The sequence below is a fragment of the Mastigoproctus giganteus genome, chromosome 9 (genome assembly GCF_048544385.1).
Source record: "Mastigoproctus giganteus isolate SK-2022 chromosome 9, ASM4854438v1, whole genome shotgun sequence".
NCBI classification, from domain to species: domain Eukaryota; kingdom Metazoa; phylum Arthropoda; class Arachnida; order Uropygi; family Thelyphonidae; genus Mastigoproctus; species Mastigoproctus giganteus.
Window position 1 is genome coordinate 170,904,487 of NC_143583.1, and position 24,928 is coordinate 170,929,414.

Consider the following 24,928-nt stretch of genomic DNA (forward strand, 5'->3'; position numbering starts at 1 on the left):
GTGAGCTAGATGATCTTTTAATTTTTTAATTGGGAGGAAGTGGAGGAGAAATTGTTGAAGATAAATACAAGAAAGGCACCTGGGGTGGATGGGATCTATCCAGTTATATTAAAGGAGGCAGCAAAGGAAGTAAGCAATCCATTAGCCATAATTATGACAGCTTCCTTGGACTCAGGGAAGGTACCCACAGACTGGAGATGTGCAAATGTAACCCCAATTCACAAAGGAGGATCAAAGGCTGACACAAGTAATTATAGACCTGTGAATTTATCTTCTGTTCCAGGAAAATTAATGGAGGCACTGGTTAAAGAAGCACTGCAGGATCATCTAGACAAGAATTCAGTTATAGCTCAGACGCAGCATGGTTTTGTTAAGGGCAGGTCTTGCCTGACCAATTTGATTGGATACTATGATGTAGTCACAAAAGAACTGGATGCAGGGAATAACTTTGATATTATATATTTGGATCTTAGAAAGGCTTTTGATACTGTTGCACATGGAAGACTGCTGCACAAATTGGAGCAGTGTGGCATTGGAGGCAAATTGCTGCTATGGATAAGGGGATCGTTGAGTGGCAGAAGACAGAGAGTGGTAATCAATGGACACTGCTCAACGTGGACTAATGTTATTAGTGGAGTTCCTCAGGGTTTAGTGTTGGGTCCGTTGTTGTTTTCGGTGTTTATGAATGATATTGATGATGGGATATCAAGTTTAATGTCCAAGTTTGCAGATGATACAAAGGTTGGCAGGGTTGTTAAGGACACTACTGACGCTATGCTGCTGCAACAGGATCTGGAAAGGTTGAACAGATGGGCTGAGAGGTGGCAAATGAAGTTTAACATTGGCAAATGTAAAGTACTACATATGGGAAAGAGTAACCCCAGAGCAACGTATCAACTCTGCGGTACTACACTGACAGTGGTGGAGAATGAAAAGGACCTGGGGGTAATTGTGCAGGCAGATATGAAGTTCTCTGAGCAGTGCAGACGAGCTGCTAGCTCATGGTGTCTTGTCAATGATATACAGAAATTTTTCTAGCAGGGATAAGGAGGTGATTATTCCCTTGTATAAGGCAATGGTTAGGCCACATCTTGAGTACTGTATACAGGTCTGGAGGCCTCATTTCAAGAAGGATGTAGAGCTGCTGGAACGGGTACAGAGAAGGGCAACAAGATTAGTGAATGGAACAAAGGGTTGCTCTTACGAAGAAAGGCTTAAGTTTTGCAAATTACAATGTCTGGAGACTTTGGTCATCTAGGTACCCACGAGGTGATCTGATTGAGGTGTATAAAGCTCCAAATGGTTTGAGCATGCTCAATGCCAATGGGATTCTTCATCTTGCTCAGAACAATCACCTCAGACGGCATAAATTCAAATTGAGGAAGGACGGATGTCGGATAGATGTGCAGAAATTTGCCTTTGGCCAGCGGGTGGTTGGTTGGTGGAACCGACTTCCATCACTTGTTGTTGAAGTTGATAGCCTAAACAAATTTAAAGCTCAACTGGACAGGTATTTCGAACGAACGGAGAGGTGAAATGGGAGTGGTGTGTGTTTTTTTTTTTTTTTTTTTTTGGCTGATGCTGAATAAGCTTGCTTTCTTGCATCATATATGCCTCTACTAATGCTAATGCTAATTTGGTGGGATTTCCACTACTTAGTTAGTAATCGCTGTTCGTGACTTCCGTTTAAGGTTCCTTTCCAGAATGAGATTACTGTTGCTTTACTCTCTAAGTTTTTTCACACGTTTAGTTTGAACTCGTCCTCTCTTCTTTTTTGGAATCCTGTACATATGGCTGCTTTTTTGGACTTAAGTGTGTCTCTCTTCCTTGATTACAACCACTAGGTTTGGCACTTTGCTTCCCTGACACCGGTCTCCGATCTGCTGTCTGCATCATTTAACCAGGCCTTTTATTTGGTGAATAAATTTTATCATTGGATACGAAAATTCTTCTTCTTCAAGGTTTTTAATTCTGTTTCCATCAAAAATATTTGCCTGCCGATTTTTTGTCACGCTCTTCAATGGATTCATTAAACTTCCAATCAACCGTAGATGTGCCTAACTGTGCTTTTCTCTTTCTACCACAGTTTGTCATTTTGGAAATTTAGAGCATAATCTATAAACCCTGTTATCTGATCATCTAAATTTTACCGAATTTTGTCTCCTGTAGTTCGGAATTATTCTTGTTCTCTTTTCTGTTTCGCATATTCCTTCAAATTTTGGTATGTCCACGGTCTTCTGTCTGACGTTTCATGTTTTTAGGCCATCTTTCCCAAAATTTTTTTCAACGATAGAGGTCATCCCTATCTGTTGCTCTAAATCTATAAAAACTCGGTGACTTGTCATTTTCTCCCTTTTGCATCTTGGCTGTGTACGTCGCTCCTCCGCTCTACTTAATGACTACAGGTAACTTTTAGTTTTGGTTTCGAATTCCCTTATTCTCTACAAGCCTATGGTATTAACACCCATTTTAACTAACATTTGCTTATACCAGAACCCTTTCTTTAAGGTTGGGCCTTACACACTCAGTAAGTTCAGTATTTTTAATGACTTTTTATCTTTATACTGTCTTTTTCTATCTTTTTCCCGTTCATAAAACTATTAGTGCAATACGAGTGTGATATGAATGCTCTGTCTATCCTTAATCCTATCGCTATTTTTGATTTCTTTTCTCCTCCGCCAAAAGGGGGGGGGGAACAAGAAGAAGAAGAAAAAAAACATTTTTTTTTCAACTTCCACAACGACAGAAGGAAGTTTGTTCCAGCAATGAACTATCAGCTTTAATAAAGGCAAATTTCCACATATAAATTCTACAACTGCCTTTATTTGAATTTATGCAAGCCTCAGGTTTATAATCTGATCAAGGGGAAGAATTCCATCAGAATTGAGCCTGCTCATCCCATTCAATGCCTTATATACCTCAATCAGATAACATTGCAGGTGCCTAATCTCCAGACACTGCAATTTGCAGAATTTAAGCCTTTTTTGGTAAGAGGGGCCCTTCGTTCCCCTCACCAATCTTGTTACCCTTCTCTGTACTTGCTCAAGCAACTCTACATCCTTCCTAAAATGAGTCCTCCAGACCTGCATGTAGTACTCAAGGTGTGGTCTGATCATAACTTATACAAAGGGATAATCACTTCCTTTTCCCTACTAGCACAATTCTTGTATATCATTGACAATACCCCATGACATATTCGGGCAGCCTGTTTGCACAATTACTAGGTCTTTTTCATTTTATAGTACCCTCACTGTAGTACCATACAGTTGCATACTTTGCATTTGTCAATAAGAAACTTCAGTTGCCACTTCTCAGTCCACCTTGCCAACTTTTCTAGATCCTATTGCAGTAGCACACTGCCATTGCTGTCATTAACAACCCTGCCAAACCGTGTATCAACTGCAAACTTGGACATTAAGCCTGATATACCTTCATTAATATCACTGATAAATATAAAAAACAAAAATGGGCCTAACACTGAATCCTGGAGGACCCAACTAATAACATTAGTCCACGAAGAGCAGTGTCCATTGATTACCACTCTCTGTCTTCTCCTACTCGACTATCCTTTTTTACATTGTAGCAATTTACCCTTAATACCACACTGCTCCAATTTGTACAGTAGTCTTCCATGTGCAACAGTATCAAAGTTTTCTGAAATCCAAAGATATGGTATCAAAATTATTTTTTGCATCCAGTTCCTTTATAACCACATCATAGTTGGTTGGTTAGGAAATCAGGCGACAACTTAACGTTGTTATGGGCCTTTATGAGGGTTTGAAGGACAGGGAGGATACCCTCGAATGATCTAAACTGAGAAGCTCATCAAGCTCTCAGCTGCCCACATCAATTTCACAGCTTGCACTTGAACATCATGCAACACAGTGCCAAACCCCAAGGTAGAATGCGCTGGTCCCACAGGAACTAGTAGTTGTCGGTGACTCTATTGTCAGGGAAACGGGGAACATACTGTGCAAAAAGAATAGGTGGAACAAGACCAGGGTATGTCTGCCAGGAGCAAAGGTTGATGTCGATGTAGAGCAGATCTTTTAAGGGCACAAAAGGATGATATTGTTGTACATGTTGGCACAAATGATATTAAGAGTAGGAGACTGGCAGAATTACTTAAAAAGTACAGGTCAATGTTGAAAAAAAAAAAAAAAAACCATGAGTTAGGGTTGAATTTGAAAGTGCCTGCAATTCTGCCCAGACAGGATAGGCGGGAGTATATGATGAGAGCCTTGTCGATCAAATCAGCCCTGGAGAGAGTGTGCAAGGCTCATGGGGTAGAATTTTTCTCAGTCTGGTCTGTGCTTGTAAACAGGAGAGACAGCTTCTACAGGGATGGGATACACTTAAATAGAAAGGGTGCAAGAATATTTGCTGATGCTATCAAGGCAGGTCTGAAAACTGCTAGCTAGGGGGGGGGAATACACAGACTAATAGTTTAACAGTAGACGCTGGCAGAGGTGAAACTGATTCTTGCACTGCTTCTATTGGAATGAGCAGCAGCCTAAAAACAAGATGCAGGGGATTTCAGAGACTGCTGGGAATCATTGCAATAGAAGTAAACTAATGGGCTGTGTTAGGGTAGCTAAGAATAGGAAATGGTGAATGTATACTTGTATGTATACCAATGCTAGGAGTATAGTCTGTAAATTGTACTTTGGTGGTTGATGGCATGATGCCTGTTGCCGTTTTTACTGCATGGGCAGCTTGTTCATTTCCTTTAATTCCTGTATGTCCAGGAATCCAACAAAAGGTAACATTTTGTTTTCTTTTAATCCGTTTGCTTTGGGCGACTTGAATTTGTCTCAAAGTCGGATGGAAATTCTTTGAGTCACACTGTACTGCTTGCATTACACTGAGGAGTCCGTAAAGATCAGACTATGGTGTAACCTTTGGTGCCATATTTGGTCCATTGCTAACTTCACAGCTTGTAGTTTAGCTGTAAAGATGCTACATTCTGTTGGGATAACTTCAGTTATTGTAGTATCAGAGAAAACTGCCCCTGAATCAGTTTTCGATCCATTCATATATATTTGTGTACAGAATGGATATTTCTCTAGATAAGCAGCATGTAGTTGTTGAAAGCTGTTTCCTAGTAGTAGTAGTAGTAGTAGTGGCACGTGATGCAAGAAAGCAAGTGTATGAGCTTATTCAGCATCAGCCAAAACAAAATCACACCATTCCCTCCAAATGCCTGTCCAGTTCCTCCTTAAATTTATTCAACCTATCAACTTCCACAACAACAGATGGAAGTTTGTTCCAGCAATTAACCACCCGCTGGCTAAAGGCAAATTTCCGCACATCTATTCTACATCTGTCTTTTCTTAATTTGAATTTATGCCCCCTTGGGTTCGTAATCTGAACAAGTGGAAGGATCCCATCAGAATTCAGCGTATTCATCCCATTCAAGGCCTTATACACTCAATCAGATCACAGCGCAGGTGCCAATCTCCAGCCACTGCAATTTGCATAACTTAAGCCTCTCTTGGTAAGAGGATCCCTTCATTCCCCTCACCAATCTTGTTGCCCTTCTCTGTACATGCTCAAGCAAATCTACATCCTTCCTGAAATGAGGCCTCCAGACCTGTACGCAGTACTCAAGGCCTGGCCTGACCATTGCCTTATACAGAGGGACATCACCTCCTTTTCCCTGCTAGCAAAATTCCGATATATCATTGACAAAACCCCATGACCTGCCCTGGCAGCCTGTCTGCATTGCTCAGAAAACTTTATATCTGACTGCACAATTACTCCCAAGTCTTTTTCATTTTCTACCACCTTAAGTGTAGAACCACAAAGTTGGTACTTATCTCTTGGGTTACTTCTACCCATATGCAGTACTTTGCATTTGTCAAGGTTAAACTTCAGTTGCCACTTCTTAGCCATTTTCTGCCCAAATTATCTAGATCCTGTTGCAGTAGTACACTGCCATTACTGTCATTAACAACCCTGCCAACCTTTGTATCATCTGCAAACTTCAACACTAAGCCTGATATACCTTCATCAACATCATTGATAAATATAAAAAACAACAGTCCCAACACGGCACCCTGTGGGACTCCACTAATAACATTAGTCAAAAAAAAATGATTACCACCCTCTGTCTTCTCCCGCTTAACCATCCTTTTATCCATTGTAGCAACTTACCCTTAATACCATTCTGCTCCAATTTGTACAATAGTCTTCCATGCGTAACAGTGTAAAAAGCTTTCCTGAAATCCAAATATATGATATCAAAATTATTTTTTGCATCCAGTTCCTTTGTAACCACATCATAATAACCAATCAAATTTGTCAGACAAGACTTTTCGTTAACAAACCCATGCAGCGCCTGAATTATTGCTGCAGTCTTGTCTAGATGATCCTGCAATGCATCTTTAACCAGTGACTCCATTATTTTACCTGGAATAGAAGTTAAACTAACTGGTCTGTAATTACTCGTGTCACCCTTCGATCCCCCCCTTTGTGAATTGGGGATACATTTGCACATCTCCAGTCCATGGGAACCTCCCGAGTCCAAGGATGCTCTCATAATTATGGCTAAGGGTTTCCTTAGTTGCTTTGCCGCCTCCTTTAATATAACTGGATAGATCCCGTCCACCCCAGGTGCTTTTCTTATGTTTAACTTAAACAATTTCTCCTCCACTTTGCTCTCAGTTATTACAAAATCATTAAGTACCCTGTTACAATTTGATAACCTTCTGCCATTTTCAAACCTTAATAATTCTTCATGTGTGAATGTAGATGCAAAATACTCATTCAGTTTGTTTGCTAGGGAATGTCTTCCCCAGTTACAGAAGTAGGCATCATAGACTGGTGATATTATATCCCAAGGAGGTCTTGGTGCATTTTGTATGATAGTAATTTGATGAAATCAAGAAACCAAATTGGAAATAGCTCCTTGATGCGTATGTTTTCTGGTTTATTTTCTGTTGGATGTATTCTGTATTTTCCCATATTGGCACAAATAATGTTTTGTACACAGGATGATTTGGAATACAATTTATTTTAGCTGCATAAGATAAAAGTAGCCTTCTGAGGTGAAATGGTGGTTCATAGGCTTTAGCATAGAGACTTTGAACCCGAGAAGCATGATACACTTCTAGGGCTATAAATAGTGCTTTATGGTGTATAGGATCTAACCATCTTAAGGCACTGGGTCTTGCAGAGTTGTAAACTGGTGCTCCATAATCGAGTCTGGACCTTGTCAAGGTTCTATACAGATGTAACAAAGTGTACCTGTCTGCTCCCCACGTCGTTGCAGATATGACTCTCAGAATATTCAATTTCTTTAGACAGTTTATTCTAAGGTGTTTTATATGATCTAAAAAGGTCAGTTTCTTATCAAGGTTAGTCCAAGAAAAGTTGTGCTGGATGTTATTGGGATTAGTTGTTCTCCTAGCTTTAGTTCTGCGTCTGGGCATAAGTTTCTCTTCCGACAAAAGTGTATTCCAACGGTCTTTTGTTTAGAGAGTCGAAAGCCATTGTTTTAGGACCACACTTACTTTATTGAGTGTTGATTGCAGTTGGCGTTCTATTATTTGCATATTTTGCGAGTGACACGAAATGCTGAAATCATCAACATAAAGTGCTGCATCTATGGTAAACAGGGTAGCACCGAGTACTGATCCCTACAGCACTCCTTCTTCTTGTATAAAGACCTGCGATAGTGTGGTTAATATCCTAACTTGGAAAGTTCAATCGTTACAAAAAATTCTGGATATATATTGGGAGATGTCCTCTCATTCCCAAGTTGTCTCTAACTATTCCCTATCTCCATGCAGTGACATAAGCCTTTTCTATATCAAAATATATCATTACTAGATATTGTTTTCTAAGAAATGAAAGCATTTCTTATGTTGTTTTATACTTTAACCATTAAGTCTAAAGTGGACCTGTTCTTTCTGAAACCACATCGAGCTGTATTTAGTAAGTTATGAGTTTCTGAAAACCACATTAGTCGGACATTTACCATTTTTTCAAGTATTTTGCCAAGGCAGCTAGTTAAGGTTATTGGACGATAGTGGTTCAGATTTGTGGGATCTTTATTTGGTTTTGGAAAGGCTAAGACTATCGCGTGATGGCACTGATTCAGAAAGGAATGTTCTAGATATATCCTGTTATACAACAAGAGTAACGATATCAATGATTTCTCATCTAATTGTTGTACATCATGTATACTATTTCATCTGGACTCGCTGCACTTTGCCTTGTCTCTGAAATGGCTTTATGAAGTTCTCTGAGAGTGAAAGGTTGGTTATAGGATTCGTTACTTTTACAGGAGAAATTCAATTTATATGTTTCTGTATTTGCCTTACGTTTTTGGAAAGCTGGTTCATAGGAATTACTGCTTGATATTTTTTCAAATGGGACCTCCTCCTACCAAGAGCATTGGAAGGAAGAGAAATTTTTGGTATTTGTTGTTTATTTTATTTATTTTGTCCCAAACCTTCCTGCTGTTTTTCTAGTAATTGTAGACGCAAAACTAATCCAACATTAGTTTTTACTGATCTTAGTAATGTGTCGGACATTGGCCGTTGCTTTTTTTAAATATATCAGGTTAGTTGTGGTAGGGTACCTTTAGAAATTATTCCATGCTTTCATTCATTTTCTTTCATTTTGCTAGAGCACATTCATCGTTCCACCATGACTTTCTGCTTATTTGGATGTATGGGAAACTTTAAAGAGGTTTTTGGTATTGTTAGTTTTGCAATATGGAGGAGTTTTGTCAGTTTCATATTTCACTGCAGAGTCAATTGAAACCTGTTGGATTTGCTGCTCTTCTAATATGGCCAGCTGCTTATATCTTGCCCAGTTTGTCATATCTAATCTCTACTTTGAAGTTCTTTCCGGTTGACAAGGGGTCAGTTCGTTTAAAGTAATTTTTACTGGAAAATTATCACTACCTAGTGGATCGCTGTGAACTGCCCACTCCAGTAGAGGGTGTAACGAAGGGGTGCATATTGCTGTACAAGTTCCTGTGGATAGACGTCTATATGTGGATGTCTCATCGTTTAAGAGTGTTAGGCTGAGCTTATCTAGTAGTTTTCAGAATTTGACCTCTTTTATCTATGTTTACATTTCCCCATAGAGGATGATGGCCATTCATATCTCCTATGATACATAAAGGAGGGGGTAGTTAGACTATCAGGTCTTCTAGTTCTCCATAACTTATATATTGGTTTGGTGGCAGGTATATGGAGGTGGCAGGTATATGGAGGTGTTACATGAAAGTTTACTGCAATGCATACTGCTATGACCTCTAGATTTGTCTGCAAGGGAACCTGTTGGGTAGGTATACTGGAATTTACTAAGATTGCTACTCCACCATGTGCTGCACTATTGGTAATCCTGTCCTTTCTGTATATACTGTAATGTTTTAATGTTATTTTATTCTGAGGTTTAAGATATGTTTTTTGTGAACATAGACTAATCAGATTGTACTGTGATAGGAGATCATGGATATCTTCAAAATTGCTGCAGAATCCTCTACAGTTCCAATGTAAAAATGTATTCATTATTTGGTTCTGTTAGTATTTTCAGCTTGTTTTCTTGAGGTTGGTGGCTTAGGGTTCTCTGTTTTTTGTCTTCCTTTTTTAGGGAAGTATGGCTTTCTGTTATCTATCTCTTCTTCCTCTGCAAAAATTTCTAGTATTGTTTCTTCTGTCTGATTCTTTTCTTCTTCTTCCATGTTGTCCATTTTATTCCCATTTACTTCAGTGGTTCTACCTTGTTTTGTGGATTTGGTGGTTTCTCTAGTTGGTGGTATCGTAGTGGGTGTGTTTATTGCCCGTTCACTTTTTGTTTTGATTTTGGGTCATGAGCAGTGAGCGCGTCCAATCTGAAATGGACTTTTTTTTTGGGATCGCTACTTCTTTTTTATAAGTTTGTGTTACTTGTCCATAAGATGGTCTATTTGTTCTTTCTGGTTTTATTATTGTTCTTTTAGCTTCTTAATATGTTACAATGTTTTCCACTTTATATTTCTGTATTCTCTTTTCTCTCTTCCACTCTTCACTTTCTTTTGAGTAGGCAATATGTTCTCCTCTGCAGTTGGGACATCTTGAATTTTGTGCAGTACACTCTTTTTGTGTATGTTCTCATGACCTGCATTTTGCACAGATAGCAAGATCTCTGCATACTGCTTGAGAGTGTCCATACTTCTGACACAAAACATTGGACAGAATTTGGAATGTATAGTCTCAGTGGGCAGTTTAAGTATCCAGCTTTTGCATTATTTGGTGGTTTTGGAGTGTTGATCAGAATTATATTCTTCGTTGGGATAATTTCTCTGTCTCTTTTAATTGTTATTCTTTTGAATTGAATAACTCCTTGATCTTTCAGCTCTTCTTGGATTTCATCTTCGGGGACAGTGAGGAGGTCCCATTCAGTAATTACTCCTCTCGAGGTATTCAGGGTGGAATGAGGAGTAACTGTCATTGGAATATCTCCAAAAGTTTTTGCTTTCATTAGATGCTCAGCTTGTTTTTGGTTTGTTATTTCTACTAGCAGAACCCCTGATTTTAGTCTTTTGACTGTTTTAGGGGGTTTAGCTATGCTTTCGAGAGTTTTCTGGATTTGAAATGGTGACAAACTTCTATGGATTGTTCGTTCTTGGAATGAATAATTAAGGAGGTGATCTGATTGAGGTGTATAAAGCCTTGAATGGTTTGAGCATGCTCAATGCTGATGAGATTCTTCCTCTTACTCAGAATAATCACCTGAGAGGGCATAAATTCAAATTGAGGAAAGACAGATGTAGGATAGATGTGCGGAAGTTTGCCTTTAGCCAGCAGGTAGTTGGTTGGTGGAACAGACTTCCATCCTTTGTTGTGGAAGTTGATAGCCTAAATAAATTTAAGGCTGGGCCGGACAGGTATTTGGAATGAACAGAGGGGTGAAATGGGAGAGTGTGGTGTGCTTTTTTTTTTTTGGGCTGATGCTGCATAAACTTGCTTTCTTGCATCATGTGCCTCTACTAATGCTAATGCTAAAAAGAACAGCGGTGCAACTAGAGGGAGAAGCTCTGTTTTTTGTCGCTTAGCTGCACCTGAATTCATTTTGTCTAATTTTCTGCTAGTTTGAGTAGCAGAAGCATGGTCTGTGCTTGCCATGTTTGCTCGTTTTGGCCCTTGGATGGGGGACTTTTCCGCCAAGGTTTCCGGCCCTGCAACAGGGAGGCAAGAGCAGTGCTGTTATTTATTGTTGTTGTTGTTGTTGTTATTTTGGTTTTTTAGGAGCATTAGCAACTAAGGCCATATTGCTCCGGGATATGCGGTGGTCATTCCTTGACCTTTCCGCATCCTCCGTATTTGGTGGTGACGGGCTCGAACCACGGTCTAATCAAGAAGCGTGTGCTACACACTGCTGCTCCTTCCCACCTGGCTACGGAGGCGCCTTGAGCAGTGCTGCTAGGAGGCCAAGAGGTTGAAGTGTTAGTTGGTTAGTGCTACTAAATATATATATGAAAAAGGAAAAGAAGGTGAATTTCCTTTCTGCATTCTGACTTGTAGTTTTTAAGTATGGAACTGTTTTTAAATGAAACTATTGAGAGAGACATGAACTTAAAATAACGTTATTCACTTATCAAGAGCACTCTATAAGTCGCAGTAATGTCGCTTGGCCTCAAAAAACGCTGGCACCTATGGCTGCTGGTACAGGTTTCAGTGCTTCTTGTAGGCTTGCTCTAAGTGTGGCATCTATGGTTAATTGCTCCTTGCATCCTTTCTGCTGTTCCTCCATTAGGTTCTGGCTCTCCAAGTGGTCTGATATCTTCTGGTTATGCAGAACAAAGATTTCTGAAAGATGAACAAGCTCCTGAAAAGCTTCAGGATCTTGTACATCTTTGGGAGACTGGTGATTGGCCTGTATTTTGCTGAGTTTGTTGTATCTTGGTCTTCAGCATTCAGATATGTGATTAGTTGAGTGAAAAACTCTGGAAGCCTTATCATTTGGGTGAACTGCTCTGCTATGATGCTTACTTGCACACACACAAGCAGAGCTTGTGTGTGCAAGTAAGCATCCTGTACCAGTAGTTGTTTCAATTGTTGTATTACTTCCTCCGGAATCTCTCCTCTCTCTCTCTCTCTCTCTCTCTCTCTCTCTCTCACATCTCTTGTACGTCCTTGGTTTTCTTCTGTTGTAGTTCTATCCAGAGGGCTCGGTTGTCATGTCTTACTTCACTACTCCATTTGCCCCATAATTCCTCGATTGTGTTCACGAGTGGTCCATTTTCATCTTTTCTGTCTTCTCCGAGACCTCTGTAGAAAGCTCTTTTGTTTTCATAGAAGATTAGGTTGTTTATTTTCCTCAAGGAATTCTCTTTGTATCGGCATAGTCTCTTGCTGAGTGCGAGGAGTTTCTGCTTCATTGTGTCTAAGTATTCTCCTATTCACTGATTTTTTTGTCTTCTGTTTGCTGTGGATGCTCTCCCTTGAGGATGCTCTTCACTTTTTCAATCAATTTCTCACTCAATTACCCCGCTGCTATGGCAGCACCGTATATGGCTGTGTAGTTGGCCTCCAGTGTTGCACCATCATTGTCAAGGTGATATTATTTTGCGACTGAGGTAGTCTGTGACTTTCCATAGGATTCTACTGGGTCTCTGCTTTAGTATCACATGGGTCTTTGCACGGCCCATTCCTTCTAATTCTGTGAGAGCCTTCTTCCACTCAACTTCTATTCTGGATATCATGACCTCATCTCTTTCCACTTCAGCTGCTCTGGACTGTATTTCGTCTTGCTCTTCCTCCTGTGGTTCCGTGTTGTCCATGTTCTTTGTTCTTTTTTGCTTACATATCTTGCTTTATTTATTCCAAAATTGCAGGAGCTATCAGATTCTTCATGATGATGGTCCTTCTCTGGTCCACTATTTACTGTTCAGTAGTCTGAATATCCAGAAATCGTTCCAACCACTTGGTATGCAGTCTCAACCTGTATATTGTCATATCGGTCTCTAGCTTGGTTATTTTGTAGTATGCTTGCACATATTCATTTCAGTGCTCCACTTCATGTGTTGGTGTTTTCTTTCATCCTGGGTGGTTACTAGCGCAGTTGAACAAGAAGCACTTCTAGTTGGATGGTCTTGTGGTAGGCATATGGGGGACAGCGGCACTTCCTGTCTCTGACTTTTCGAACCGACCCGTCTGCCTAAAGCTTGAACGCGAGCGACTTTATCCTGCACCACACTCGATGCAGCATGATTATTATTTCTCTTCAACATCATCAATCTATGGAGGTGGACCTTTTAGCTTCAGCTTACATCCAGTGGTAGTGGCAGTTCTTGGGAGTGACACCAGCATTAGTATATGTTAAAACTTCAATTATCATGTTTCTAACACTCAAGATAAGACCTAACTTATTAATTTTTTAGTTTCTGCTCTTTCGGGTGTGACATTATTCTTTATATACTATGGAATCCGAGCAAAAGGCCTTTTCCCAAGTTCTCAAGATATGTTGAGTTTAATTTAACAAAATCTTATTAAAAGCATAATTTATTTTAACAAAGGTTAAAGGCACTAAAAACAAGGGAATATATAAACAACTGCTCCATAAACACTACTACAAAAATTGCAACATCAATGTTATCTAATAATAACAGCCACAAAAAGTGAGTTCCACTTATAATGCTTTCCTGCTTATAGTGTTCTTTAGTTTGTTGTAAGGCAGCATAATGGCGGTTTACTGTATATTATCTGTTGAAGAAAAGACTAAGTTTTCCAGGGATATCTTAACTGCATACAATTAACAGAGAAGTTGCTGCATTCCACCAGGTATATTTAATTCCGATGATAATGTTCAGAAAACCTGCAGAATTTGTGGATTTGCGATTTTGGAGAATTCAGAGTCGTCCAGCCCGTGATAATGTCAGTCTAATTGCTGCTTCCACTGAATAAAATTTGGTGAATACTTAACCATGGAGGGTTGGCTAGATCTATTTCCTTAAGAATTTTATCAAAATATATAGCACTGAACTAATTCCTGCAGTCTGATAGCAGGATTATTTGTTATATTTGATTTGATAGCTCCAAATTTTGTTTGTATAGTTTAAGAAGTGTCACCATTCTAAAAAGGTGAAATGGAGGTTCACATGCTTCAATATACAAACTTTGACCTGGGTAAGTTCAAAATGCACCAAGAACAACTATTAATAAATTAAGTTTTGTTGCAAATAATGGCCCGAGACCAGAAGTTGAATTGCTGGTCATTATTTCCATCAATACTCAATTTACTAGTGCCTGAAGGAAGCAAAATATGCAGAATTACAACATATATGTTAAATATATAAAAAATGAATTAACATACAACAGAGAAAATGACTTTTAACATACCACATGCCTGTGACTTCTTGACAACGATTCTATAACTTCATCCAGTATTCGGTCAGAAATATGAGCAGCAACTGATAAGTTGACTTCACTGGAATGCACAAAAATGTTTTATGCAAATTGTAATTGTCAATACAGCAATTGTAAATCATAATATTCATAACTGTAATTGTAATATTGGTAATTGTATTCAAATTTGTAACCCTTTCTATTTTCGTTCCCCCAACAGCACGGTCTGATGATGGGTATTGGTGAGATACCTGATAAGTTACCTTAATGTATAGTAGTTTAGGCAAATAGCTTAATAAACTATACTTTTATTTTCAATGTGGTGTAAGAGTGTTATTAAATATTAGCATTAGCATTAGTAGAGGCATATGATGCAAGAAAGCAAGCTTATGCAGCATGAGCAAAAAAAAAAAAAAAAAAAAAAAAAACGCTCCCATTTAAACCCTCCGTTTGTTCGAAATACATGTCCAGTTGAGCCTTAATTTTATTTAGGCTATCAACGTCCACAACAAGGGATGGAAGTCTGTTCCACCAACCAACTACCCGCTGGCTAAAGGCAAATTTCCGGACATCTATCCTACATCTGTCTTTTCTCAATTTGAATTTATGCCCTCTCAGGCTCATTCTGAGCAGGAGGCAGAATTCCATCGGCATTGAGCATGCTCAAACCATTCGAGGCTTTATACACCTCTATCACATCACCTCGCCGGTACCAGTCTCCAGACACTGTAATTTGCAAAACTTAACCCTTTCTTTGTAAGAGCACCCCTTTGTTCCATTCACTAAACTTGTTGCCCTTCTCTGTATTCATTCCAGCAGCTCTACATCCTTCTTGAAATGAGGCCTCCAGACCTGTATACAGTACTCAAGGTGGGGCTTAACCATTGCCTTATACAAGGGAATAATCACCTCTTTATCCCTGATAGAAAAATTACTGTATATCATTGACAAGACACCACGAGCTACCCTTGCAGCCCGCTTGCACTGTTCAGAAAACTTCATATTTGCCAGCACAATTACCCCCCCCCAGTCCTTTTCATTCTTTACCACTGACAGTGTAGTACCACAGAGTTGATACGTTACTCTAGGGTTACTGTTTATATTTAGTACTTTACATTTGTCAATGTTAAACTTCGTTTGCCACCTCTCAATCCACTCTCAGCCCATCTGCTCAACCTTTCCAGATCCGGTTGCAGCAGCATACTGTCAGTAGGGTCCTTAACAACCCTGCCAACCTTCGTATCATCTGAAAACTTGGACATTAAACTTGATATACTATCATCAATATCATTTATAAATACAGAAAACAACAATGGACCCAACACTGAACCCTGAGGGACTTCACTAATAACATTAGTCCACAATGAGAAGTGTCCATTGATTACCATTCTCTGTTTTCTCCCCCTCAACCATCCCTTTATCCATAGCAGCAATTTGCCACCAATGCCACACTGCTCAAATTTGTGCAGCAGTCTTCCATGTGCAACAGTATCAAAACGCTTTCTAAGATCCAAGTATATAATATCAAAGTTATTCCCTTCATCCAGTCTTTTGTGACTGCATCATAGTATCCAATCAAATTGGTCAGGCAAGACTTTCCCTTAAAAAAACCATGCTGTGTGTGGGCTATAACTGAAGTTTTGTCTAGATGATTGTGCAGTTCTTCTTTAACCAGTGCCTCCATTAATTTTCCTGGGATAGAAGTTAAATTCACAGGTCTATAATTACTTGTGTCAGCCTTTGATCCTCCTTTGTGAATTGGGGTCACATTTTCACATCTCTAGGCTATGGGTACCTCCCCAGAGTCCAAAGGATCTCTCATAATTATGGCTAAGGGTTTTCCACTTCCTGTGTTGCCTCCTTTAATATAACTGGATAGATCCCATCCACCCCGGGTGCCTTTTTTATGTTTATCTTCAACAATTTTCCCTCCACTTTCCTCTCAGTTATTACAAAATCATCTAGCTCACTGTCAGAGTTTACTTCACCTCCGGCATTCCCCTTCCTGAATAACTCCTCATGTGTGAATATAGATGCAAAACACTCGTTTAGTTTGTTTGCCCCCTGAGGAGGATCATCAACAGTTGAACAATCAATATCCAGTGGACCAATCTGATTCATCCCTTTCCTTCTAGAGTTTACATAGGTAAAGAACTCTTTTCTGTTTTTCTTTGCATCCTTTGCCAAGGATTTCTCATAATCTGCCTTTGCCTGTCTAATTAAGACTTGGTTAAAGACCACCTTATATCTATCATAGGCTTTCATGTCACCCATTAATTTATGTATCCCATGCATTTTTCTTCTCTGCCTTATGTCTGATTAGTTCATCTGACATCCATTTAGGCCTAAACCTTGAAAATATTTCTTAGTTGGTATGTAAAGACTAGTAGCTTCCAAGATAAATTCTTGGAGGCTACTAAGTTCTTGGAAGCTTCTAAGGTCACTCACACAAAAGCCTTGCTAGTGTGTGAGTGACCAACCCACAAATTCCAGTCAATATCTGGGAAATTAAAATTCCCCATTATAAGACTCTCTGATTTACTGGCCCACTCTATTTCCCTGTACAGTTTCTTATTATACTCATCAGAGTCATTAGGCCTATAGCACACTCCTACTCTCAATTTTGATCTCCCAATGCTTACGTCACACCAAATTGACTCGACACTGCACTGTCCAGTGATGTCAACTGTTCACTTCCTTGGATTTTATGCATTTCTTAACTAATAGCATAACCCCTCCTCCCTTCCTATCCTGTCTATCCTTTCTGTACACATCGTACTCCCCAAATTCCAGTTCTGCATTCCTTATATCTGTGTGACACCACGTCTCTGATATCCCAACAATATCTTCATTTGATGTTTTGAGCAATACCTCAAATTCATCAAATTTATTTACCAAACTCCTAGCATTTTTATACACGTAAATATACATGCCCCTGTTCCTATTCTTAGCTACCCTAACACAACACAATGCGTTTATTTGTACCGCAATGACTCCCAGCAGTCACTGAAATACCCTGCTTCTTGTTTTCCAGGCTGCTGCTCATTCCAATAGAAGCAGTGCAAGAATCATTTCACCTCTCCCAGTGGCTACTGTTAATCTATTAGTCCTTGTATCCCCACAAGCTAGCAGTTTTCCGACCCACCTAACACTGCCTCGATAGCATCAGCAAATATTCTTGCACCCTTTCTATTTAAGTGTATCCCATCCCTGTAGAAACAGTCTCTCCTGTTAACGAGTACAGACCAGGTTGAAAAAATATAATAATAATCTTAATGGAAAACAGCCATGTAACATCGTTCCCTAACTATATAAGCTGAACTCTTGAACTGTGTTAATTTTAAAAAAATCACTAGTATTTCACTAGTGTTTTTGAAAAAAAAAAAAACCTCATTGCAAAAAGGCTAACGTAAGTGTGATAGAAGTGATCTAGATAAAGCTCTTTTGATTTGGTTTACATTGAAAAGAAAGTATTTCTATGAGTAGCCCTTAATTGAAACTACAAGCTGAAAATTGGCTCATCAACTTGGATATGCAGATTTTGTTTGCACTAACTAGTGCCATGACAGATTAAAAAAATAAAAAAAATAAAATAATGTTTATAATAAGTTAGGTAGCAAATCTAGTGGTGTGAATAAAGCAGCGAGTAACAACTAGATTGAAAACGTGTGGCCAGATATAAGAAAAGGTTTCTACGAAAGTGACATTTTTAAGGCAGATGAAGCCCAGTGTGTTTTACAGATTCCAAGTCACTGAGCGGGACTGTGACCTGCACATCTTCAATTGTGTGCCAAGTGGTGATCAATGTTGTTCTGAATGTTTTTTGGCAGAAGGGCCTCCTGGGCCATATTGTGCCTGTTCGTGATTAACTTATGCCTGAATCTTTTATATTATAGTTATCAGAGATGATTATATACATTTATGCTTATCAAGTATTGAAACAGAGCTTAAATTAACAGAGCTCGGCAATGCATTATTGCCAAATATGTGTTGTAAAGTTAAATGTTCCTGAAAGTTGGACAATTTGTTTGTTTGTTTGTTTTTTAGGAGCATTAGCAAGTAAGGCCATGTTCTTCAGGGATATGCGGTGATCATTCCCTGACCTTTCCACATCCTCCGTATTTCGTGGTCATAGGCTCGAACCCTGGTCTAATCAAGAAGCGTGTGCTACGCGCTGCTGCTCCTGCCCACCTGGCTAAGGAGGTGCCAAAGTTGGACAGAGAGCAAAAACTGGATTTCCGGATACTTAAATATTGAGGGCATTTTATGAGAATATGTTTGATTGTTAATTGGGATTGACAGATGGAACATTAAGAAGGGTTCTCTCCCCTAAGCAACAACAGATGAGTTATATAGGAATGACCGATAATCTGTAATGAAAATGACTTCTTCTCCCTTGCTTCTCATGAAACTAGAAGTCCACAGTTGAGGTTCTTTTTTCATCTGGAACAGTTAGTTATTGACTTGGGTTTGCCACAGTTCAGCCCATTGATATCAACATGCTGTTTTAATAATGGATCTGGAATCAGTGTACGGCACTTTTAGATGGCAGAAAGATCCATTATCAGTATGTTTAGCAGCACGATCTGCACATTCATTATCTGGGATGCCGACATCACCAGGGATCCAACAAAATGTGATCATCTGTTTGGATGTTTGATATTGATATAATTGCAACAGAATCTGTTTCAGAATGGGATGGTGGGAAGATGTAGTAGATTGAATGGCAGTGACCACACTTAAGGATTCTTTATGTATAAGAGCTTGCTTGAATTGCTGCTTCGTTTTATTATCTAGGCCTGGTTTTATTGCATACAATTCTGCAGTATAGATACTGCATTCTGCAGGAAGAGATACAGCTATTGAAAAGGTAGAACAAATTGCTGCAGCATGTAGAGCTTCATCTATTTTTGAACCATCAGTATAAATAATTAGTTTTCTAAGGTGTGGGCTTCATGTAGCTGCTGTAAGTTGTTTGGCAGGGAGTCTTTTCCCCATCTCAGAAGGAAATTATCACATGGAGGTGTGGTTTGAATCCAGGTATGTTCAGCAAGAGCAATGTCTTCGAGAATATGTTGAAAGGTAATATTCCAACTAGGCATCAGTTCTTGTAATCTAAGACCCGCTGGGCGGTTTTCATTAGGTTTATTATGGTATAGCATTATATACTGAGGGTTAAACAGGTATTCCCAGCTGGGATGAGGTAGCATACTTTTAATTTTTGCAGTATAGCTACATAGCAAGGATTTTAGTCTGAGGTGCAGTGGGAGTTCATTTGTCTCAATATACAGGCTGTGGACTGGAGATGTTCTGAAAGCTCCCGTGGCTATTCTAAGAGCACTATGTTGAATCATATTCAGACGTAACAAGGAACTGTTTCTTCCAGTCATAAATCGTAATCTAAGTGGCATCGAATGAAAGTTTTATAAAGATGTAAGAGGGAGTGCCTATTGCACCCCAGAAGTTTGCAGAGACAGCTCTAAAGATGTTTAGTTTCTTTAGACAGGCCGTTCTAAGGTAGGCTATGTGATTGGAAAAATTAAGTTTACGGTCTAGATATAAACCCATAAATGAAAATTGTTGGTAAAAGGAATCAGGTTGTTTTTTAAAGAGATTTTATGATCAGGATGTAGCTTGCATATTTTACAGAAATGAAATGCAGTCTATTTATTTTCTGATAAAGTATATCCATTTCGTTGCGCCCATGATTCTATTCTGGCTATGGATAGTTGAAGTTGCCTTTCAATAGCATTCATCATTTGTGACTGACAAGAGATAATGAGGCCATCAGCACACATGTATGATTCAAATGTTTTTGGTATGTCTTGTGTCATAATTGTAATTCTTATTGTGAATAATGTTGTGCTTATGATGGAACACTGTGGTACACCATCCTCTTGTTCAAATGATTTTTATAAACTCTTCATATATTTGACCTGAAACGTTCTGAGGTGCAGGAAGTTTTCTATAAATTGGGGTAATTGCCCCCCAGACAAAAAAGAATGAAAGTCCTGGAGGACACCATATCTCCAAGTGTATCAAAGGCTTCCTCAATGTTAAGATTAACCAAAACCAGATGGTATCTCCTTACAAAAGCATTGCGGATGTTTCCTTCTGCTTTGTTCATCGCATCTAAAGTTGAGTGATTCTTCCAAAACCCATACTGGTCTCGGTTTAACAGATTGTTAGTTTCCAGAGACCATGATAGCTGCCATGATACCAGTTTGTGAGCATCCATATTTTTGACATTTGTAGCACCTGATGGGATTCAGAATGTACAGTCAGACCTGGCAATGTAAGTATCCTGCTTTTACAGATGTTGGTAAGTTAGGAGTGCTAAAAGTAAGAATTATACTCCTGGTTAGAACCAGAGTACCATCTTTTTGGGTTTCGATTCTCCTTACTTGGATGACCTTTTGATTGTGCAATTCTTGGGCAATTTCCTCCTCTGATACAAGTAATAAGTCCCATTCTGTTATTACTCTCTTTGAGGAGTTTAAGGTGGCATGGGAGTAACTTTTATTGGGTGTCCTCCAAAAGTTGCGAGCTTTAATACCTTCACAGAATGTGGAGGTTGGGTAGTCTCTATCAGGAAGATCACCCGACTAGAGTTGCCTTACTGTTTTAGGAGAAACAGATTCAATGCATTTCTGCACTAGAAAGGGTGATAATTTGATCAGATGCTGATTAGTGAATGTAAGATGAGGAAAGTTGGTATCTCCACTTGAGGGGTTGTTTTAAACCTATTCGTTGAGAATAGTCATTATCGGTGTCATCTGTCACTAGTTTTCAGCTCAATGGCTCTAAAAGTAGAAACATTTTTTATCCATCTTTGCTCCTTTCAGCCCTGGGAGAGTGGATTTCTTCTCCCAGGTTACCGGGGAGGCTGGAGCAGTCCTCTAGAGTGATCAAGCAGTGTAAAAGTTAGTATATTAGATAAATGGAAAAAAGAAAGGTGGTTTTCCTTTCTGAAACTTAGTTACAGTTCGTTACAGTTACTATTACTTAATGAAAAGTAAGAAAACTTTTACAAATGAACAAAACTGTAGCTTTGAGAGAAAAACGCTTGATCACTATAATGCTTGGCACCCGGAGCCAAGCATTATAGTGATCAATACCAGACTCTCTTGTCTGGTATCTTTTGACTCCAATTCCCTTTCCCCACTCACCTAGTGGAGTTTACTCCACCTAATAATTTTGAGGAGGCCTACCTCTACACCACACCAGCAGTTCCCAACCAGTGGTTCAAGAACCCCTGAGGGTTCGCAAAAGTGTTGCGGGGGTTTGTACTAAAAATTCTTTGAGTGAAAGTCAATGCAACAAGGCATCATATGTTTAAGAGTATAAATAATTTATATAGTATTGGTGTAAATACACCATAGAAAACTCTTAAACAAAAAAACTACTTTTGTAGTGTGAAAAGGCATCATTTTATCTATATCTCATATTGTGCTCATCCTTCACAAGAATTCTTGATAATCTTGATAAGAAGATAATCACAATTATCTTCTTATCAAAATATATGGGAATCCTTTTTCCCATATACATTACGAAGAGTCACATCTCATTGTGCTGTGGCTAATTTCGAGATGAACATTGCAGAGTATACTTAGTTTGTTGTCAGTAATCATACAGCTCATTGTGCTACAGTGGAATCAGAAGAACATGTTGCCTTGCTGTGCAGCTGTTGGAGTAACTTCGATATTCTATTTATCCTGCTTTTGTCCAGCTCGTTGTGCTGTAGCTGACTTTGGGATGAACATTGCAAAATTGTCAAATATCATGGAAGGAGATGATGAATATACTGAAGCCAATGCTGGTGCATCTACAACCTACCGAGTCCAATGTTCCTCTCTGCGTAAAAATGGTTTTGTAATGCTGAAAGGTCGTCCATGCAAAATTATGGAAATGAGCACATCAAAGACAGGAAAACATGGTCATGCTAAGGTTCACTTGGTTGGACTTGATATCTTCACTAACAAAAAATATGAAGATTTATGTCCTTCTACACATAATATAGATGTACCAAATGTTAGCCGTTCAGATTTTCAGCTTATTGATATTAGTGATGATGGATTTGCCACATTGATGAATGACAAAGGTGACACTCGTGATGATCTTAGAATTCCAGAAGGTGATCTTGGTCAGAAAATTAGAGAAGAATTTGGTAAAGAGGATAATACTGTGATTGTAACAGTTCTGTGTGCTGTATTCCACTACTTTAACAGAACTACAAACTTGCTGAATGAAACCAACATTGATATCCTAAATGAAAACATTAATATCAAAAAAGAGCTACAAAGGTATTAAAATCAAATTAATAGAGAATGAAAATAAATGACTAATTTAATAATAACAACAATAATAATACTATAAAGATAGGTTTACTTAGCTTTAAGTTTAAAAAGTGATTGACAAAAAAAAAGGGATAACCATACAAATCAATCAGTGCAACTACTTTTTGTTAACTATCAAGAAAAGAAAACAACAAATGTTAGTAAAACATATTTCTCTGTTACCACAGCTTTGCTCAAATGCAAATCGCTTGTAACATATGATATGCATTATATATGTTGTAAATTACCTTGTATATTTGAAATTGTATATTGATACCTGACATTGTGTACAGATTGTAAATAGAATGATTACTATATTGCTGCTGAAAAATTCCTCCTCTGTAAGGCTTCGGCTGTTTTGGAGTAATAAAAAAAAAAAAAAAAAAAAAATGAGTTGCCATGTATTGCACTACCTCGAATAAGTAACGCTTCACTAAAAGAGAAGACTATTGTTACTTATTCTCAGTGGGCACCACCACCCAGATAATCACACAATGTGAAGATAATCACATTGTGCGATTATCTTCACTCAAACATTATTATGTTTGAGTGAAAGTCAATGCAACAAGGCATCATATGTTTAAGAGTATATATAATCTATATAATATTGGTGTAAATCTCTCTCTCTGTCTATGTACCGTGTCCGTTAAGGACGCTAGTGATCGTCTTCCACATCTCTCGATCTTTTGCTATTCTCAGCAGGTCTAGACTCTGTACATTCATCCAGTTGGTCAGACTACTACTATAGTTAATTCTCTGTCTTCCTCTGCTTCTCTTTCTATTCACCTTGCCTGTCATGATGATCTCCTCCAAACCTTCCTTCCTCATGACGTGCCGAAAAAATTTCGCTGCTTTTCCCTTATATTCCTCAGTAATGATCTTTGCGTTCCTCTACATTCGTGATATGTTCAGTCCAGGATATTCTGAACGTCCGTCTATAAAACCATATTTCTGTCGCCTCCAAACGCTTTGCCATTTCTTGGCAGATTGTCCAGCATTCAATACCGTACATAAGGACAGGGATAACATAACAGTTCAAAATTCTATTTTTCATTTTCATTGACAATTTCCAATCTTTTAGTATGTTGCCCAGTTTCTGAAACGTGGCCTTGGCCATACCAATCCGTCTCTTGATTTCATTATCTGATTGTCCATCTTGTCTAACACAACTCCTTAGATAATTGTATTGCTCTACTTGCCTTTTGATGTTGTTCCCTATTTTCAGTATACATTTGGGCACAATTTTATTTTGCTGAAAACTATGCACTCTGTTTTTTTAATGTTTATTGTTAAGCCTTTTATTCTACTTTGTTCCACTACTTTGTCTAGAAGTTCCTGTAGTTCTTCTTCTGTCTCGGCAATGAGAGCGATGTCGTCTGCATATCTGACGTTGTTTACATTCTGTCCGCCAAATGCAAATCTTCCAATTCCATGTGTTCCTCTCATAATTTCCTCGCTGTACAGATTGAATAGGTCGGGAGAGCAAACACAGCCCTGTCTTACACCCCTCAGAATTCTTATGTTCTCACTCCTGTCTTTTCCAATTCTCAGGCTGGCTGTTTGTTCCCAATATAAGTTCCTGAGTATCCTTATGTCTTTCCCATCTACGTCTAAACAATCTAGAATGTTGAAGAGTTCTTCATCTTTCACCCTGTCGAATGCCTTCGTAAGATCAATAAAACACATAAACAGGTCTCTTTGCATTTCAATAGCCCTCTCCGACATTATCCTTATCACGAACATAGCATTTCTTGTTCCCGTATTTTGCATAAATCCACATTGTTCTTCTCCTATCTCAGGCCTTACTTTATTCCTTATTCTCATCAATATTATTCTTTGAAGAATTTTGGTAATATTTCTCATTAAGCTAATGGTGCAATGTAGTTCACAATCAATAGCCCCTGATGAATATGGAAGAGCTATGAATATGGATTTACTAAGATCCTCTGGAATCACTCCACTCTCATATATCTCATTTAACACCTCAGCTATTAACGCTATTGTTGTTATTTGGTTTTTAGGAGCATTAGCAACTGAAGCCATATTGCTCCGGGGATATGCGGTGGTCATTCCCTGACCTTTTCGCACAAGGTCATTGCATTTGCTGATGACCTTACCATTGTTGTCTCTGGACACTCAAGACTTGCTCTGGAAGATACTGCTAACCTAGTACTAACTAACCTTACCAACTGGGCTAAGACTAACAAACTGCACATCAATCCTCACAAGACAAATATGATGATTTTT

General features: G+C 38.8%; 1 protein-coding gene and 1 pseudogene across 4 annotated transcripts in view; one reads left to right on the top strand and one right to left on the bottom strand.

Moving 5' to 3' along the window:
- Nucleotides 1-24,928, bottom strand: part of LRR (capping protein regulator and myosin 1 linker 1 leucine rich repeat protein) — a 1,021,987-nt gene that overhangs the window by 386,576 nt on the left and 610,483 nt on the right. For all 4 annotated transcript variants that reach the window (XM_090381859.1, XM_090381857.1, XM_090381858.1 and 1 more), the window contains exon 25: nucleotides 14,340-14,427. In XM_090381859.1, the coding sequence (XP_090237985.1) occupies nucleotides 14,340-14,427 (88 nt within the window). The remainder of the gene's footprint in view (nucleotides 1-14,339; nucleotides 14,428-24,928) is intronic.
- On the top strand, nucleotides 22,124-23,828 carry LOC150080885 (eukaryotic translation initiation factor 5A-1 pseudogene; annotated as a pseudogene).